General features: G+C 38.3%; 1 protein-coding gene across 1 annotated transcript; it reads left to right on the top strand.

The window, feature by feature from the left end:
- The first annotated feature begins 796 nt into the window (after positions 1-796).
- Positions 797-19,331, top strand: LOC133530907 (ADP-ribosylation factor-like protein 13B). Its single transcript, XM_061868984.1, has 9 exons — positions 797-1,267; positions 2,740-2,839; positions 6,046-6,284; positions 7,377-7,557; positions 9,067-9,187; positions 12,867-12,993; positions 15,887-16,030; positions 17,063-17,168; positions 18,718-19,331. The coding sequence occupies exons 1-8, from the start codon at positions 916-918 to the stop codon at positions 17,161-17,163; spliced, it is 1,365 nt and encodes a 454-aa protein (XP_061724968.1). The 5' UTR covers positions 797-915; the 3' UTR covers positions 17,164-17,168; positions 18,718-19,331.
- The last annotated feature ends 1,489 nt before the right edge of the window (positions 19,332-20,820 follow it).

Here is a 20,820-nt window from a genome sequence, read left to right on the forward strand (position 1 = left end):
ACCAACGCTAACATTAGTGTCATTACTAGGCGGTGTAGGAAGCAAAAAAGATTTCTAGTTACTTAATCACAACAATATAAGCAAAGGTATAAGTACTGCAATACTGTCACAAGTGACTATGATGCACGAAATAGATACATTGCCGCTCGAAGTATTCGCAGTGTTATTCATGACGCAACCCATGGCTCCTATATCGCGCCCACTCTGCCATGGCCTGCCCTGTTGTTTTTTTTATGATCGGCAAATAGTGACAATTCCTGTTAGAACATTTGGAACTCGGTCATCTAGATTTATAAAAAAAACTTAAGCCTGGACTACGCTCGCTCGGCTACATGCCACCTACAAATCTCTTTTATGGCTTGGTTTTGTAAGATTTCAAGCTTAAAATAGTGAATCTAGCTTTTGTTTATTTTTTATTTATTGCTAACATTACCTTGAAATGTAGATGTCGTCATTAAAAATTTATCACATTATTTTTCATGGATGATAGTAGTGACGTTGTTTCTTTACATTCTTATACAAATAAAGAAAACAGCTGTAACCTCGGACGTGCCCTTGGATTACGAGCATATTACAAGTTACAATAAACTTATTCAGTTTAAACGCTTGACACACCTTACTTAATTCTAATTGACGACAAGGACGCAGCAATACGTAGAAGCGTCAATGTATAGCTGTGTCCCTGTCGTCTGTTACTATACCAAATTAAGTAAGGTGTGTGAAGCGCTTTATCAGTGAACCAGACGCGCAACGAAAACAAACCCATTTTGATACTGGCCACATTCACCTCGATCGCCATTGGTAACGGTTGTGTCAACAAAACTTTTGTTTACAAATGGCCACTGGCGATAAATTCAAAGTTTCTCTGCCATAAAATGTGAGAGTATTAGTTTAGTTTAATATTAGTTTTCAGTGATGGGTAATTGTTGGGCGTGCGTTACCCGCCGCCGGAGCGTGCGTAGACGAATAGTGTTAATATTAATAGGTTTAGACAACGCGGGAAAGACTAAAACCGTGAACAATTTGGCAGGAGAGAACGATGATAAAGTTCTGCCGACCGTAGGTTTTAAGGCTGTTAATTTGATTCATAAGGATACGCCTGTGACTATTTATGATTTGGGAGGAGGGCCGCATTTTAGGCAAATATGGTCGCAGTATTATAGCGAGGTACATGGGGTTATATTTGTTATCGACTCGAGTGATTTTTCACGGCTGGATGAATGCCGTGCTGTGTTGGAAGAAGTGTTATCGCATGATAAAATATCAGGTGAGTTGGTGGAACTAATTATTAATTAAATTCGCATATTGGCGATAAGGCAGGCTGCCGCGGCGAACCATCCTGGCGTGAATAATTGATCGATTTTTACTGTTGTTAATAATTTAAACGAGATATCGATGAGTTTACCACGACACTGACTTCATATGGACTATTTATTAAATTAAAACCGGCTCGGTGGGTCCCAAGATACAGGCTCAGCCTAGTTTGGGACACACAGGACAGCATTTGTGCAACTTTTACTATGTATTATTTTATGATAATAAATTATTCTTATTCTTATTCTTATTCTTAAAAATAAAACTTAGCTGAACAGATTGGTACTGTTTTCTCTTGATATCACCAGAAAAGATATCACAAAAAACGAAGACGAGAAAGTGTTCATTTCATTTATTTCCTTGCTTTGTGTGTACAGTAGGTCTTATTAATAAATTATGTGACAACAACACAGCCCTGACAGTGCACTGCAATTCACTTACAGATAGAATATATATAATACAGTCATCATCAATTTATCATGCACATTTTTATTATTCCTTGATTACCTACTTATCCTTAATATTTTAGAGCTTATTATGTTACAAATATTGTAGTGACTTTAAGGGGGTGTTATCCTCATAATCTTTAACCAATTATACATAAACTCTTATTTGATTAGTTTATTTACGAATGCTAGGACTACTTCTACTTTCCATATAAAATGCAGTTATCAATACCCCACTGTTCTCAATAAGGTTAACTATGTTTGCCTGTTAAGGGTTAAGTTTCAAGCTTGAGTTGGCACATGTGTATTTTTCATAGTGGGTTAGTTCACTAGTGGGTTACTTTCATGAAGTATTTATGACTACCCATATTGGCCCCTTTGCCTCCTTATATCATAAAAAAATACCATAAGATTATAAGGAACCATTCCCAAGGTCATTAAAATATAGCCACGCCGCCGCCCAAGGCTCGGAACCGGTTTTTAAAATACCGGTTTATTTCCGTTTTCCTCCGAGCTTTTATAAGAACGAGAATGTTTTAAAAACTTTATTGTAACCTAAAAAACCGGTTTATTCGACGACCAACTCTACAGCCGGTCGGCTAGGTGGTGTGCAACGTATACGTAGACAACCCCATAGGAAGAAACCGGTTTATATTTTATAAACCGGTTAATTAGATAAGAACTGTTCTCATAAAAACCGGTTTAAAAATAACGGTTTTTCGAGCGAAATCGAAATTAAAAGATTTTGTGCCTAGTACATGATAACGGTTTGGATATTTAACCGGTTTCCGAGCCTTGCCGCCGCCGGCCTCTATTCGCCGGCGCGTCGTCGCCGCGATTTCGATTTCTAATGCACCATTTCTTTTTTGTCATGGATTCTATTTTTTCATTACTGACTAGCCTTTGGCTATTCCTAATCCACTAGTTAGGAACAATAAACATTTCTTAAGTTGTGTGTTTCATGGTTACACTTCCATAGGCAAACCAATACTGGTGCTGGCCAACAAGCAGGACAAGTCGGGCGCGCTGGACGACATTGATGTCGTCGAGAAACTCAACATAGAGCCACTTGTTAACAAGTAAGTTCGCAGTATAGTGTATAATTATTTTTTAACGTTGTTGAAATGCCACGCTTGCCACCTTGCCCGGGGGACCAGGAGCAATGACGAACTAACCAGTGGTAGGACTAACGTCTAAAACAACCAACGAATGCCGACTCCGCCTTGTAGAGGAGCGCCGGAGGATCACGACCGCGTGTGCCCCGGCGAGCGGCCCGCGGGCCGCATATATACATTGTGGGCGCCAATTTGTCAGACACCCCTAGAGTATAGTTTATACCTAGGCAAGGAGGACATGTCATTGGGCATCTTAATATGCTCATAGTAGAGTCTTATGCTCTACCTATGTAAACAAATTCGTGAACAAGTGAGAGGCACTAAGTACGTCTGTCGCAGTAAATTACCTAGCTACAAAACTACCCTTCGGAAGCTGTAGATCGCGCTAGCGATAGGAGATATTCTTGCTTTTCGTTCGTCGGTTGTCAATAAACGATTGCCATCTTGTCTAGGCCCCCTGGAATGCGCTCGAAAATTCTTTCAAATAAACTGTCACGGTGTCTGGAAGATCGGACACGTTTGTCTTCACTTTAGGGGTACTAGATGCGATTGTGGTGTTAAACACGAATAAAAGACTAATTTTCATCAATCCGCGATAAATTACATTACATAATACTATTATACTTCGGTTTTAGGGTTCCGTACCCAAAAGGGTAAAACCGGACCCTATTACTAAGACTCCGCTGTCCGTCCGTCCGTCCGTCTGTCACCAGGCTGTATCTCATGAACCGTGATAGCTAGACAGTTGAAATTTTCACAGATGACCTATTTCTGTTACAGCTAAAACAACAAATACTAAAAAGTGTGGAACCCTCGGTGGGCTAGTCCGACTCGCACTTGTCCGGTTTTTAGAAAAAGGGTACCTACCTAAACCATCTTAATATGTATTTTTATTGAAAAACAATTTTGAAAAATAAACCACAGCAAATATGTAATAATTATGTAGCTTATATGATTAGCTTCTTTTGGTTACATATTTAATAGGTGTTATTTTTAAAAAGCGTTTCTTGATAAAAAACACGTCAAGTTCGTTTACCCTTTTTCTTATGCAAAATAAACGAAGTATCATACTCATAATATTCATAATGTGTAACCCAGACGTTATAAGCCTATCTAATACCCGTATGCTTAGGTCTTGTAAGTCTTCAGCCTATCGGAATAGGGGCAATGTCAATGTCACCAAGGAATATGAAATACATTGGAGGTGACATTACTTTTTTTAATGAAAAATGTCCACATACATGTACTATATAAATAAATAAATAAATATTATAGGACAGTATTACCTACACACATTGACTCAGTCCCACAGTAAGCTCAATAAGGCTTGTGTTGAGGGTACTTAGACAACGATATATATAATATATAAATATTTATAAATACTTAGATACATAGAAACACCCATGACCCAGGAACAAATATCCGTGCTCATCACAAGAATAAATGACTTTACCAAGATTTGAACCCGGGACCATCGGCTTCATAGGCAGGGTCACTACCCACTAGGCCAGACCGATCGTTAAATCGTCGAAATATAGTAAGTAGGTATCACAGACACTGCATAAAATATACGTGAAATATACTCATAGTTTATGGATAATGTTAATTACAGGTCTGTCTGTCTGTGGTTGTCTCCATATTTAGCTCCTTGCACTACCTGTTGACTTTTGTATGAGTTCTAAATTTCCTGCTACTGAAAAGTTGTCTGGAAGAGATCGCTTTTGAGCGATAAGACTGCCTGTTGTTACCTGGTTCTATTTTTCTTTAAAATTAATTCATTTGTAGTTTTACATGTATATAAAATGTATAATTGTTGGTGCAATAAAGAATATTTACTTAGGACTCATTTAGACGGTGCGAGAACTCGCGTGGCAGTTTCATTACAATGCGTAATTTGATCGGTCGGCGAATGGGATGTAACCTCAAAAGTTGGCAATGTAACTAAAATCGCATGCGAGTTCGCGCGCCGTCTAAATGAGTCTTTACTTACAGGTCAAGCTTACACGACTAATATAAATTAAAGGTAGATAAATATACAAGATTCATAAATTTGAGAAATAAATTCAATTAACAAGTCAATTATTACGACATTATTACTATTATTATTATTTATTTAACTACATGTATTTTTAGGTCAAGTATTCCTCGACACTATAAAACGGCCGCTCAATAAGTCAATTTTTGAGTTTAGCCTCAGTTATGGATGCGGTTTATATCATCATCATCATCATTTTTATTCAATAACAATATTACGTTGTGTTTGAAAAATCTTAAATCTAGGCACATGCATACAAAAATATATCAAAAATAAACATCATAAAAAATAAATATTAAAACTAATTCAAATAAATCGCCCAAAAATAAAAATAAAACATGAATAGTAATTAAAAAAAATTGTAACCTACTGTAATTGTACCTAAATCGTTATTTATTTTGAAAATACACTTTATTTCGTATTGTCAAAGTCAAATTTACAAATAGATAGCCCAAAAATAAAAATAAAACATGAATAGTAATTAAAAAAAATTGTAACCTACTGTAATTGTACCTAAATCGTTATTTATTTTGAAAATACACTTTATTTCGTATTGTCAAAGTCAAATTTTCTGCCATCTTTAGACACCTGATTAAAACTTTTAGAATACCATTTGACTTTGATCCTTATTCTTTCACTGATATGTGTTTAATTTGTTAAATATCAAAAATAGGCGCCATCTAATAGAAAGGTATGACGGCATCGTTTCGAACGATGGCGCCACAACCTTTGGGTTATACCCGGTAAGATGACGCCACTTTTTGATATTTAACAAATTTAACACAAATTTAACAGCGAAAGGATAAGGATCATAGTCAAATAGCGTTATAAAAGTTTGAATCATGTGTCCAAAGATGGCAGTAAATTTACTGCGGCTTCAAAGTTTTCTTTGACAATCCACCTCTATTTCAAATTCTTTTTGGTATTGTCAACGATAGGAAAATTGGTGAGGAAATGGGAATGGAAAGAGTCTCAGAAGTTGCATACAGAAGTAATGTGCTAAAACTTTGAATAGCATTTATGAGACCAGAGATTATTTTTAAGTTTTGAAAAAATGCTGGTTTGCGCAACATTAAAACATACTATAGATATCGGTTCGGAGTGTAGTTCCTTACTTAGCACTTACTTTTTTCAGATACCGTTGTCCAACCCTAGTGGAATCCTATACAGCCGAAACGGAAACTAAGAAGAAAAAACCCAAAATCGACCCAGGGCTAAAGAAGGGCTACCACTGGCTCCTGAACTACATCGTGCGCCGTTACGGAGACATCAACCTTCGCGTGCAGACAGACATACATGCCGAGTTGGAGAGGAGGCGGCTGCAGAGCAAAGCGAGCCAGACTTTTACGGCTGACAGCGAAAACACGCAAACTGGTAGGTTTTTACAAACTTTTATCTCTAAACGTGCTTTGTACATCTCGACCGTTAATGTTACGTTACGACTCGTTAAAAGAAAAGAGAGAGAGAGAGAGAGAGAGAAGGCTAAGGCATCGGACTCGTTTGTATATAATATATCGCACTCTTCTCCTAATGGCTTCCTAACAATATTTTATTTCAGTTTTACCTTGGAAAAGATGAAAATTCCCGCCTAGATTATGTCGGGCCATGCTCAGGCTAGGGTCCATAGTTTAGGATGTTTCACGCTAGACCGGGCCGGGGCCGGGCCGGAGTTTCCGGCGCTTGGTTTTCTATGGGAAGTACCACGTGATCACCGATCAGCCGTCATAGAAAATGACATGTCGGAGGCCTCGGCCCGGGCACGACCCTTTACCCGTCTGTCACAAAAGCTTTAGTTTCACGATTTTTCCATTTTTGGACCGTTGCTCCAAAAGTTCAACTTTTCAAAGTGTATTTACCTCCTTTTTCAGCAATTGGGACTAGGGTAAGTTGGGGTAAGTCTAACGCTATGGCTATTTCGTAAAGGTCCTCTAGGTTCTTAAATTGTTCATCTAAGTCCCGGTGTTTGCCCCCATCTTACCTTGTAGGTGTCCCGCCTCGCGATGTTCTTAAAGTAAGAATCGTTTCTTAGCATGTTCGGTATTCTCCAATTATTTGATGGCGGCTGGACCGATAATTATTTTTTCTACTTTCTAGATGACCTCCTTTTTAATTAATTTATCGTTTATTATATTTGCAATAAAAAGTGACATACAATTAGAAACAAATACATACAAAACAATAATATATAAATAAACTACTAACTTATTCTAAAAGACCTCCGTGGGCTGCACCGGGTGCAAAGGTGCCCATCACACTTGCCGCGTTACCGCGCTGGATAGCGATGGCCAACCTCTGCACCAGGTACGAACCCGCGCGGGCATCAGAAGTCTTCTCCCTAATCCTTCGTCCCACTTCCCTTATAAACGCTATGGCGTCAGATGGTGGCTTTTTAATTTGAAACTTTGTAATGTCAGTTAGTTATGACTATGAGTTAGCTAATAAAGTTTTAAATGTGTATGTTGACAGGCTTCGAAAATCCAAACTTCAATCTCGAGACCAAGGACTCCGAACCAGGGCTCATAGTGGTCAAGCCGATCTCCGTCAAAACAGATAGTGTGGACACTACGGTTACCATAGAGAGTGTCGACAAGCCAAAATTATCGCCGCTTTTTGGTCGCGCTAGTACAGAGGCGATGCCTGTGGCAAGGTATTTGTACGCTATTTACACGTTTTACAGCTTAGTTACCAAGTGTAAACCAGGAGTCATGGTGGTCAAGCCGATCTCCATCAACACTGACAGTATGGATACCACAGTTACCGTCGAGAGTGTCGACAAGCCAAAATTATCGCCGCTTTTTGGTCGCGCTAGTACAGAGGCGATGCCTGTGGCAAGGTATTTGTACGCTATTTACACGTTTTACAGCTTAGTTATCAAGTGTAAACCAGGACTCATGGTGGTCAAGCCGATCTCCATCAACACTGACAGTATGGATACCACAGTTACCGTCGAGAGTGTCGGCAAGCCAAAATTATCGCCGCTTTTTGGTCGCGCTAGTACAGAGGCGATGCCTGTGGCAAGGTATTTGTACGCTATTTACACGTTTTGCAGCTTAGTTACCAAGTGTAAACCAGGACTTATAGTGGTCAAGCTGATCTCCATCAAAACTGACAGTATGGATACCACAGTTACCGCCGAGAGTATCGACAAGCCAAACTTATCGCCGCTTTTTGGTCGCGCTAGTACAGAGGCGATGCCTGTGGCAAGGTATTTGTACGCTATTTACACGTTTTACAGCTTAGTTACCAAGTGTTAAGTAGGACTTATGGTGGTCAAGCCAATCTCCATCAATACTGACAGTATGGATACCACAGTTACCGTCGAGAGTGTCGACAAGCCAAAATTATCGCCGCTTTTTGGTCGCGCTAGTACAGAGACGATGCCTGTGGCAAGGTACGCTATTTATACATTTTAAAGAGTAGTTACGAAGTGTAATCCAGGACTCAGAGTTGTTAAGCCCATCTCCATCAAAACAGACAGTGTGGATACCACAGTTACCGTCGAGAGTGTCGACAAGCCAAAATTATCGCCGCTTTTTGGTCGCGCTGCTAGCCTGATGGTAAGCAGTCTCCGTAGCCTATAGACGCCTGCAACTCCAAAGGAGTTACATGCGCGTTGCCGACCCTAACACTCCGCACCTTCGTTGAGCTCTGGCAACCTTATTTACTGGCAGGAACATAACACTATGAGTAGGGTCTAGTGTTATTTGGCTGTGGTTTTCTGTAAGGTGGAGGTACTTCCCCAGTTGGGCTCTGCTCTAGATCTGGAATGACATCCGCTGTGCTGTGCCCTACCAAACATAGCGATATGACATTCACAATACCCATACCTCTTTTGGACGTAGTTTAAGGACGTACCCGGGTTTTAACCACTTCCTTATCTTTATACTTACCAGATTTTTTTTATGTACAGTCAGCGTCAAATACTTTGTAGCAGTCAAAGTGGCCAAATAGTTCGGTACACCATACTAAATATATGGTGTACCGAACTATTTGGCTACTTTGGTTGCTACAAAGTATTTGACGCTGACTGTACGAAGGTGACAAACAAGTATGCGTTCTAGCTGATGTTAAGATGAAAGGAGACGGCCGTTCTTCACGCTTCTACGATATAATAATAATAATTAACAAGTTATTATATTATATATTTATTTTTAAGGGTGGAGTTGGAGCCTCGAGCTGAATTCAGAAAGCTGTCGCCGATCGCCCGAAACAGAAGCGGCGTGAATCACATCGACTTTATGAATAGACCACATTCTAGCCCCACTAAGAAAATGAAGGTACTTAAATAAATAAAAAATAAATATTTCGGGATAATCTTACACAGATCGACCTAGCCCCCAGACTAAGCAAAGCTTGTACTATGGGTACTAGGCGACGATATACATACGTATATAGATAAATACATACTTGTATACATTTTTTTGGTCCCATACAAGCTTTTGATCCTGGATAGGAATGGGATCGATTGGCATCAAAAAGTTTGTCAAAAATGTCCTTTTTCTCGCACCCTGTATGTTTTTTCCAAAATCTGTAAACGCCAATCTTCATTAATTTGAAATCGAGGGAAGGTCTTCTAAGACTGTCTTCGCGTAGCAGCACGAGATCTGGTAGCTGCCCTTACTGACCCATTAAGAAATTCTACCCTGTGTACATAAATGTGTGTCCTGACTGACTGACTGACTTCAATGCAGAGCCGAAACTACAAAAGCTAGAAAGTTGACATTTGCACACTAGGTTGTAATTATACAGTGTACAAAATATAAGAAGCGATTTGGAAAAATTCAACTCTTTAGAGGGTTAAAAAAAGGGGTTGAACGTTTATATGGCGTTTTAGTTATTAAAATAAAAGAAGAGTAATTACAGCGTTCTTTGAAACTCATTCCCTTAGGGGGTTAAAAATGGGATGAAAGTTTGTATAGGGATCAAGTTTTATTTTAAGTAAGGAACTTGAAATATCGTGAAAAGGTATTATATTAAAATAGCAGAAAAATAAAAGAGCGTTTTTGGAAATTCTTGCCCTAACGGGGTTAAAAAGGGGATGAAATTTTGTATGGGGATTAAGTTTTATATTAAGTTAGGGACTTGAAAACTTCGTATTAAGACATTTTCATAAAATACGGTAAAATTACTTTCAGCGTTTTTGAAAATTTATCCCCTATTAGGGTTAAAAAGGGGTTAGGAATTTGTAACTGTAGGGACTTTAAATTAGCAGGAAGAGAAAATATTAGAAAATACAAAGATAATTTAAGTGCTTTTGAAAATTAGGCCCCTAATAATAGGGTTAAAAAAAAACAAAATAAAAAAATATTTATTGCCACACAAACAAAATTAACAATTTACGTGAAAATAGCTAAAAAAATACAAAATAACTTAAACTTATTAACTTAACATAATAGGTGCCAATCTCGCATGTGCAGTGCCAGAGGGCTCCGCGCTGACTTTCATATTGGTCCCGGGAGAGATTGGGGTCGGTCAAAAAGGGGTTCAAAGGGGTTCAAAATAAATTTAAAAATGCTTATTTTAACTCTCCCAAACACAATTGACATCATTACAAGCCTAATAAATACCTCTATTCTTACATCCACCTTTCCAGATATCTGGAAGTTAGCATTAGTAAACCCCTTGCCTAAAGTATCGAACCCATCCATGCTTAAAGACCTTAGACCTATAAGCATACTCCCCTGCCTATCTAAAATAATGGAAAAAGTTGTCTGCTCACAGTTAACCACCTATTTAGAAAACAACAATATTTTGCCAGATGTCCAATCAGGTTTCCGTAAAGGACGTAGTACAATGACTGCTTTACTTGATAACATTCTGGATGCTCAAGACAAGGGAATGTGCACACTTTTAGTACTCCTCGATTTCTCAAGGGCTTTTGATTGTCTGAATATTAACCTGCTATTATCAAAACTGAGCTACTATGGTTTTGACCACAAAACTGTAATGTGGTTTGCAAGCTATCTTTGTAACCGTTCGCAAATTGTAAAAGTGCGTCTCAGTGATGGTTCTTCACTTTTCTCTAAAAAGGCTAAGCTTACTAGAGGAGTTCCTCAAGGATCCGTAATCGGGCCGCTCCTGTTTATATTATATTCCGCAGACATTACGTCTCACATCACGCATTGCAAATACCACATTTACGCAGATGACATACAGGTGTATATATCATGTAAGCCAGCCGATATCAACAGTACCATAGAAAAACTAAATGAAGATCTCACCAGAATTGCTAGATGGGCTACAGAAAACTGCCTACTACTTAACCCCAGCAAAACAAAATATCTTGTGTTTGGCAGCAATCAGCAACTGGCCGGTGTCAGTAGTTCTGTGAGTGTTATGCTGATGAATGAACCAGTCGAGAGGGTGTATGAGGCCCGTAACTTAGGTCTCCTAATGGACTGTGGACTGCGATATGAGAAACATACCGCTGAGGCTATTAGGAGTTGCTTTTATAAACTTAAGGTGCTATATAAAATCCGTCCATATTTAAGTGAAAACCTGCGCATACAATTAGTTGAATCACTCGTCCTGTCAAAATTGAATTATGTTGATGTTGTGTTTGGGCCAAGACTTCTTGCCAAAACTAAACGACTCATACAGCGTGTTCAAAATGCCTGTGCTCGCTTCTGTTTTGATATTCCGTTGAGAGCTCACGTGACTCCGTATCTGAATAGCCATAAGATCCTTAAAATGCAACACCGCCGTAAACTTCACTTAGCTTGTTTGCTCTTTGGCGTACTGAACTATAAAACTCCTGCATATCTTTTCAAGAAGCTATCTTGCATTAAGCTCCGCGAGCGCCGTGATTGTGGAATTCATCTGTTGACGCCGCGTCATGCCTCAGCCGCTTTCCGAGGAAGTTTTAAGTATTCTGCATCCCGCTGTTGGAACAATGTTCCGCCGCCAGTGAGAAACCTGCAAAGTATTCATAGTTTTAAGACAAAGCTTAAACAGTACTTGCTCAATCACCAGCTTAACCAGGAAACCTGCAGATTGGAAACAAGTTGCCTGTAGTCAAGACTATTATTACTTACCACAATGTTTTTGCTCCTTCCGCAATGGAATCGGCACCATTCCCCACACACCATCCTTATAATAGTTATTTTATTTAAGCTGATTATGCTACTATTAGTTTTTCTTTTGTTTACGTATTTTAGTCAACTTTGTTTTATGGTTTTCATGATCGAAAACGGATTGAGATTATGAGTTTCATCTTATTATTGTTTGTCAAATCTGTCACTGGATTTAATTCGTGTAGCTACCGCTGACCTGGCGCTAGTTGCGCACGCTTAATGCCGCACCACGATACGATCCGACCGGACCGGTACAGACTGGACGTTCGTTTCGTCCGTGCAATTTTATTTAGTGTTAAGTATGTTCGTCATGTTTATTTTATGTATCTTTCCTTTTTTCTGTTACCTTCCGTAATTACTTCGCACTCGATGGTCTCATCGGAAGATCAGCGCTGGAAGTCGCCAGCAACATGCTGAGATGAGGCCATTTCGTGACACTTTACTCTCACTATGTTCTCTTTTATGTCTGTCTATTACTGTTTGTGTGTTTATGAATAAAACAAATTCTATTCTATTCTATTCTATTCAAAGTGTGTTTGGGGAAATAAATCCACGTGGACGAAGTCGTGGGTAACAGCTAGGTTATAATAAAGAATAAATAAATATTATAGGACATTATTACACAAATTGACTAAGTCCCACAGTAAGCTAAATAAGGCTTGTGTTGAGGGTACTTAGACAACGATATATATAATATATAAATATTTATAAATACTTAAATACATAGAAAACACCCATGACTCAGGAACAAATATCCATGCTCATCACACAAATACATGCCCTTACCAGGATTTGAACCCGGGACCATCGGCTTCGTAGGCAGGGTCACTACCCACTAGGCCAAACCGGTCGTCAAAATAAATAATATATGATTCTCTTGCAGGTTGAGCCATTGAGTCCAAACTCATCTCTAGAGTCGGAAGAGAAAACATCTCGAGAGCCGGAGCGACCGCGCCGTGTTATCAGAGACGGAGAAATTATGCGGAGAGAAATATTATTCGCTGACCGAGGTATGTTTTATATGGCGAAGCCACAGTACTTGCTGATTACGACTAGCGATGGGCAATTTCTGAAACATTTCACATATTTCCTAAACGGTGACATATTTCAACTGTTAAAAATTACATGTTTGGCAGGAAATGTTTGTGATAGAAATGTTACCGAATAAATTTCACTTAATTTTCATGTAACCTGTCTGCTACTTCAGACGTCAGTAGAACGGATTGTCAATATTTTCATCGAAAAATTCGAGATTAGATGACAGTAGCCGCGTGGCTTAGGGGTAATCGTACCCGGTTGTTATACGGTGGATGGAAGTTCAAGACCACGTTACGCTGCGTCCTATTTCCTTTTTTTTTCACATCTGCTATGGTTTTGTTTCGTACCTATGCATATTATGTACTTACACGATATTTCATTTTAATCTCTCATACATGAAATTTAATTTTACTCTCTCATATTCTCCGCTTGGCGTTTATTAATTCTATTTGACATGCTGTAATTCCGATATAATTCCGATATAAAAAAAATGTGAACAGTTTTGAGACAGGAAAGCCGGCAGAGGCAGAGCTTTAATTATATATAAATATCTAAACATATTCTAATATCAAAGGCGCCCCGCAGCGTCTACGTCTGTTCGTTAAAAACTCGAAAACCAAGAAAAAATAAAAGAAATGTAAGCAAAATATTCCATTTGAAACTTACAGGAACTTACATGAAAAAGTGTAAGTTTCATTTTGGAAACTTACAAGCTGCCCATCATTAACTACGACCAGTGGGGCGACATTCCTCCTTTCGGTCATTCCCGGCTTCGCTCGGCTCAGCATTGCTCCGAGCAATTATTAGGGTTAGCACACTTGATGTCCTTTTGTGTATACGACCACAGATAAGATAATGACTTTTTCATCACACTTGCTCGAAAAAGATCTTATTTTGTGCAGGTGTGCTGAAGGACAAAGGTCTATTTTGCTCCCGCGGGAGTTATGGATTGTGAAAAAAAGCTATTATTCGCTAGGGAATAGCTTTTTTTTAACTTATGTCACATATTCATACAAACCAAGTAGCATAAATGAGTTTCACTTTTAAAATACTGATGTTTATAATTTAATATTTTTGTTTATGTTTAAAATAATTTGATTAATTTAACATCCGTTTAAAATATTTTTACATAATTTTCAATCGTGGCTGAATGCAGAATAAGTCAGTGCCTTCGATGCCTCACCTGCTAAGAAATTACAAAACTGCGGATGAATGTTTGATATGTCACCGTATTTAGGAATTAATTTGCTTAAAATTTAGTTTTTTCTTCGCAAGTGTGATGAATAACATTGTAACTCAGGGGGTAAGAATATTGCAAACTCGGATCTTCAATTCCCTCCAGCCTGTGGCTCTCGTGAATTACCCCCCTCGTTGCACAATGTACTAGAATTTTCACACTAAATAGCCGAAAGAAATAGTGTCATATAGAAAGGGACAGTATGATTCGTCTTTGAATCGCTGTCAGACTTCCGTTTTGGGGTCATTTCTGTACTATAGTACTATTATTTTACCCGCGCGAAATCGCCTTTTCATATAAATGTAGTCCTCATTTTCCTCTGGATATTAACATTATTGAAAATATTTTGACAGATATAGTTGTATATCAACCACAGCTATAAATAAATAAATAAATATTATAGGACATTATTACACAAATTGACTAAGTCCCACAGTAAGCTCAATAAGGCTTGTGTTGAGGGTACTTAGACAACGATATATATAATATATAAATACATAGATACATAGAAAACACCCATGACTCAGGAACAAATGTCCATGCTCATCACACAAATACATGCCCTTACCAGGATTTGAACCCGGGACCATCAGCGTCGTAGGCAGGGTCACTACACTACCCACTAGGCCAAACCGGTCGTCTATGCCCCTACGTTTGATTTTTTGCCCATAATTTTTATTTAGTTATTGTTTTATTAAATAATTGTTTCCTGTTTTTTTTTCGATTGTCACGAACCGATAGTATATTCTATCATTATTTTTACTGTAAACCAAATTATTTCTTCCACAAGGCAGACTAGTGTGGTTACCATAAGTGTAACACTGTATTTTTTTATTTCAGAAATAAATAATTTGTATTTAAGAACTAGGACTTCGAAAATGTTCTGAAATTGATTTAAACCAACACGATTTTCATTCATAATTTTAAAACTAATACGGGACTTAATCGCGTAAACTTACGTTTATTATATGGCCTGACGTAAACTTACGTTTATTATATGGCCTGACGCTTTGAACGTGACGTTACGTTCGTGGTCACAGGCAGACTGGCGAGGAATTGTATCAACATCTTCAATGAATAATCAAGATCAAGTGCGGGTAGTTCGCAAAACCCGCGCAGCAAGATGTTGGTACAATTCCTCGCCAGTCTGCCTGTGACCACGAACGTAACGTCACGTTGGAAACGTCAGGCCATATAATAAACGTAAGTTTACGCGATTAAGCCCCGTATTATTTTGAAAATAAAATAAAATAAAATGACGAAAAGCTAGCGAAACAAAATATTTATAAAGACATTGAATCTTGAATTATTGTACGAAATGTTTTTTTTTTTTATAATTATTATTATCTACGTTTACAATTGCTCAAAATTTATATATGGAATGTTATTTAATTTTTTATCATTTATTTACTTTTATAATGATATTATTATTACACTTTTATATACACAAGACATATTATGACGAAATGTTTTAATAGGTATCAGATATTTAGTTAAATTGTGTGCCCTAACAGGGTGTCATGAATTGACTAAATTAATTGTAACACCTTATTATGTAACTATGTACATGACTGCAATAAATGAAATGAAATGAAAATTATGCCCTAAAATTGTCATTTAATTTTTAGATTGCAACAAAACCGCATCATCCGATGTAACCCCAGTTCGGGACGTGGCCACACTGCCGGCGGGCGCGCGGCCCGCGTCCGCCTCGCAGCTCGTGCGGCGCCAGCTGGAGGTGTCGGCGCACAGGCGTCGCCTTAGTTTGCGCTGTGAGTGCTGTCAAATGTAAAACTTGAATATTGTTTTCTCAAACTTGTAATGAAATGTTGACGTGACTTACTTCAAACTAGGTCCGGAAATACTACATATCAGGTATGATGACTGTGATGAGTGAAGATGTTATGTAAAGGAATTTCATACAGCCTTACACACCTAGGCCTGTAAGGCAACCTTCTTTTGTTTTTAAACGTCAAATTATGGCACGTCTTGGCATTCAACCATACAAAACCTATAAGCAAAATTCTGCCATTGTTTTTTTTCTTTTTTTGTCTTTTTTGTGTTATTTTTTTCTTTTTTGTGTTTGTCAAATATTATTACAGGGCTTCAAAGGGGAACAAAAATTTCATTATTTTTGCGCTACGACACACGGTTTAGGAGATACAGATTTTTTTTTCGGTCGGGCAGAAATCTTTATAGGGCTGTATCTCCTAAACCGTGCGTCGTAGCATAAAAATAATCAAATTTTCGTTCCCCTTTCAGTAACCCGAGAGTAATAATAACAATCATCATCCTCATCATCAATCATCATCATCATCATCGTCATCATCATCATCATCATCCTTTTTTTAAATTATTTAATTGCAAGTTTGAAAAAGCACTATACAAATCTCGGCGAGAAACGGAGTTGCCAGCCGCGTATCCCTAGTCCTCTATAGTAATGTACTATTTCTGAATGGCTAATTTAGATCCACTAAATCTTCGAGCAACACCGAGAAGGGAGACGGCATTCATACTATTTCCCCTCTGCCGAAGTATAGGTACATTTGTACCTATGGCGGTGCATGTTGTGACTCGTCCGTACACAAAAAGAGATCAAGGTGTGCAAGATTTGTCTTTGACGTGTGTCATTTTCTATGTATTTGTGTCGTCATTACAGATTGGATTTTGTATGTAGTGAGTGAGAAGTGCGACTGCGTGCACGTTTCCCCTCGCAAAAAATGGCAGTTTCAAATTATCTTTGTACAAGATTAAACTGGGGTTGATGTGATATATTTAATATATTACGTGATATATTTTTGCAGACATGCGCAACAAGACGAGTCCCGAGCGCGTGTCCATGTTGGTGTACGAGCCCAAGAAGAGACATCTCGACAAAGGGGACTTCCAGCACGCCACCAACTGACGCAGGTATCCTTTTATTGATTCAGTTGGAGTTGGAGTACTGCTGTCACCTTTGCGCAGGAGCACTTGCATGCCAGCTTGGACCATTCGACTCAGTCCAAAGGCGCGCTGTACGAATCGACGATCCCAAACTCACAAGCGGTATTGAACCTTTAAGTCTAAGGAGAGACTTTGCCTCCTTGTGTGTGTTCTACCGCTTGTACAATGGGCTGTGCTCTGAAGAATTGAAGAAGAGAATGATGCCCACGGCCGCTTTCTATCCCCGCACCGCTCGCCGTCGGCAGGTTGCTCACCCTCACACCCTAGAACCCAAATGGTCGCGTACTGTGCGGTTCGAGAGGAATTTCCTCCCGCGGACGCTCCGGCCGTGGAATGAGCTTCCTGCCGAGGTTTTCCCGGGGGGCTACAGTATGGGGTTCTTCAAAAAAGGAGTGTACAGGTTTTTAAAGGGTCGGCAACGCGCATGTAATGCCTCTGGTGTTGCAGGCGTCCATAGGCTACGGTGACTGCTTACCGTCAGGCGGGCCGTATGCTTGTTTGCCACCGTCGTGGTATTAAAAAAAAAAGTTGCCGTGGGTTTATATCACAATACGGCTGTTCCAGAAGCAGCATGGTAATATGTACAGTCAAAAGATTTAATTTGTGGCCCATTTCCTACCTTGTCACAGGGACAAACAACATGAAAGTCGTTAGAGACCGCATACATAGATCACTAGATAAGTTTTGCAATACACAAATATGAAGCAAACGGGTGGCCTATCGTATATACTTTTTAAAACTATATTTCCATAGAAAATGATTGGCCGGAAAATATTTATTTTTAAATTTACTTATCAAAAAAGCTTAACTTTGTTTGGAATGAAAATTTTGTATAAAATATACGCAGGTAAATACTCCTGAGCGTACGCCGACGTTTTCAAAGTTCAAATCTATTTTTTAATAAGCAAATTCAAAAATAAAGTAAATGTTTTCCGGCCAAATATAGTCTACGGAAATATAGTTTTGTAAAATATATGCAATAGGCCACCTCGTTGTTTCGTATTTGTCTTTTGCAAAACTTATCTAGTGACCTACGTATTGTCACTGCGACAAAGTACGAAATGGGTCACAAATTTAATATTTTGACTGTACATAATTATGTAATTTATTAAAATACCTTTAAGTTTTAGATTATTTACTTTCTGATATTTCTTTCAATTTTAATACAAATAACGGCGGCTTAGAGGATATGACGCTCGACTTTCAATCCGGAGGTCGCGGGTTCGAAATAATTACTTCGAATCCTGGCCGTACCAATGAGTTTTTCGGAACTTATGTACGGAATATCACTTGATATTCACCACTGGCTTTTTGGTGTAGAAAAACATCGCAAGGAAACCCGCATACATCCGCGAAGAAATTCAAAGGTGTATGTGAAGTCTCCAACCCGCATTGGGCCAGCGTGACTATAGCCCAAGCCCTCTCGCGCATGAGAGGCCAGTGCCCAGCAGTGGGACGTATATAGGCTGAATTATTATTATTAATTAATACAAATGCAGTGTTTTTCTGTTTACAGGTAGTAAAAAGTTTCTGCTGTGGCGGGACCAGTGATTGACAATTATATTAATGTTAAAAGGTTGTATGTATATCTTTTTTCTTTAAGCAGACGTTCCTTGTTTTGTTATAATAAATTTAAACAAATATTATAAAGAAAAAAAAAATATTTTGATTTATTTCATTCAGGTAAATCAACTTTTAGAAAGAGTTATTGATTCTAATGTAAACTATACAGAAATAGATGGCGCTGTAATACGCTATGTTTAGCTGGATTGTTATAATAAATTTAAACAAAAATTATAACGAAAAAAAAATATTTTGATTTATTTCATTCAGGTAAATCAACTTTTAGAAAGAGTTATTGATTCTAATGTAAACTATACAGAAATAGATGGCGCTGTAATACGCCATGTTTCGCTGGATCGTCAAATGTCAACTTTTGACAACCAAGGATACCGGGCAGTATAGAAGGTGGAGGTAAGGAATGGTATATCCATATACCAAAAAGTGTCATCAAAAAACCTTAAATAGGTGGCGCTACAGTACCTAGAATACTTGAAAAAAATCAAATCATAGACAGCGCACTTCACTCCGTCAATAACGCCTAGGTTCTTAGCTACTCTAGCGCTACTCTGGAGAGATTTGGAACTATTATTTATAGCTGACAACTGCACACTTTTGCAACAGTTCTGCCTATGGAGATTTCGTTCATTACCTTTACCTTCCATACCAGGCAGCTTGGCGACGCCCATGACGCTGTATACCATTTGCTCTTTTTCTTGCCGCATAACTAAGTGTCGATTGTCATAATGCCATCTCTTTCACTCTTGGTTTGTCTTAACAAGGGTAAAGGAGATAGCATTATGATCTCAGTCGCCAGTTAGTTTTGCGGCAAGTATAGTTGTAAGGGACGTAATTATAAAAGGTAGGTTTAGAAAAAGGCATTTTTAGAAAAAAAGCGTATCAGTTACTTTTTCGAAAAACCATTAAGCTTTGGGTTATTTCTACTCATAGTCACGAGGACTACCGAATTAGATGCGTCCGTAAATAATGTCGTTTTGTGACGCATTTCTACATACATTTTGAATGGACCGTCACAAAACTGACATCCAAAATTTGTATAACAACCTGGGGACATTTTTTTCCTTGTTTTTTAAACAAAGAGAATTTAAATAAAGGTGGATTGTCAAATAATATTTTGTAGCCACAGTAAATTTACTGCAAATTAAAACTTAGAACGCCATCTGACTTTGATCCTTATTCTTTCGCAGATATGTGTTAAATTTGTTAAAAAAGTGGCGCCATTACGGGTATCGGTTAAAGGTTGTAGCGCTAACGCTCAAAACGATGCCGCCATATCTTTGGCCTTTGATCTATTAGATGGCGCCACTTTTTGATATTGAGTCCTCGTGATTCTGAGTCGTAATAACACAAGAATTGTTAGTTTTTCGAAAAAAAGTAAATGGTCATCTTTTTTCTGAAAACCTCCCAGGTAAAGTCACGCTCCGTGATCGTTAAGCCATTTAGGGTTCTGGCTAAATTGGACATTCTATAGGGTAAGTATTTAATAACCAATTTAGCTAGGACCGTAAATAGCACAATAATAACGAATATTACGCGAAACTCTGCGTAGGGGGCGCCACTATCACATTCCATCACAATCAGAGGGTCTACCGCGAAACAAGAAAACCGAAATTTCATTATCTAACCTCTCTATCACTCTTGCATATTCGAGCGATGAAGAGGCAGATAACTAAATTTAGATTTTCGCGTTTTCCGTTAGGCCCTTTGTAAACAAACCGCCTTGATGCATCAATGTCATATTTTATTATCTGTGAAAACTTGTCAAAAAACGGTTTAAGGAACAGTATGTATAAGTTGCTCTATGGTTTATGAAAAGTGCTAGTGCTGCACTCTGGCGGCAGAACATGGCAGTAATAGTCCCTATTGCGGAGCGTGATCGTACCTAAATCGTCAAGTTTTCACTAATTATGATCAAGATTTTTGAAATGTGTACGAAGCCAAAGGTTAGTAAAAAACAGGGTTTATAAGCGGAAATAAATTAGTTTGAATTAATTAGTAAAAGTAGTATAAGTATTCAGAAAATTAGTAAGGTAAGGTG

This window comes from Cydia pomonella, chromosome 24 (genome assembly GCF_033807575.1).
Source record: "Cydia pomonella isolate Wapato2018A chromosome 24, ilCydPomo1, whole genome shotgun sequence".
NCBI classification, from domain to species: Eukaryota; Metazoa; Arthropoda; class Insecta; order Lepidoptera; family Tortricidae; genus Cydia; species Cydia pomonella.

What these genes read in the sequence shown, in the direction of transcription:
- LOC133530907 (XM_061868984.1), top strand. Translation starts at nt 916, where the DNA reads ATGGGTAATTGTTGGGCGTGCGTTACCCGCCGCCGGAGCGTGCGTAGA. An exon ending in ATCGCATGATAAAATATCAG is followed by an intron (nt 1,268 to 2,739) that starts GTGAGTTGGTGG and finishes ACACTTCCATAG; the next exon opens with GCAAACCAATACTGGTGCTG. An exon ending in CAGCGAAAACACGCAAACTG is followed by an intron (nt 6,285 to 7,376) that starts GTAGGTTTTTAC and finishes GTATGTTGACAG; the next exon opens with GCTTCGAAAATCCAAACTTC.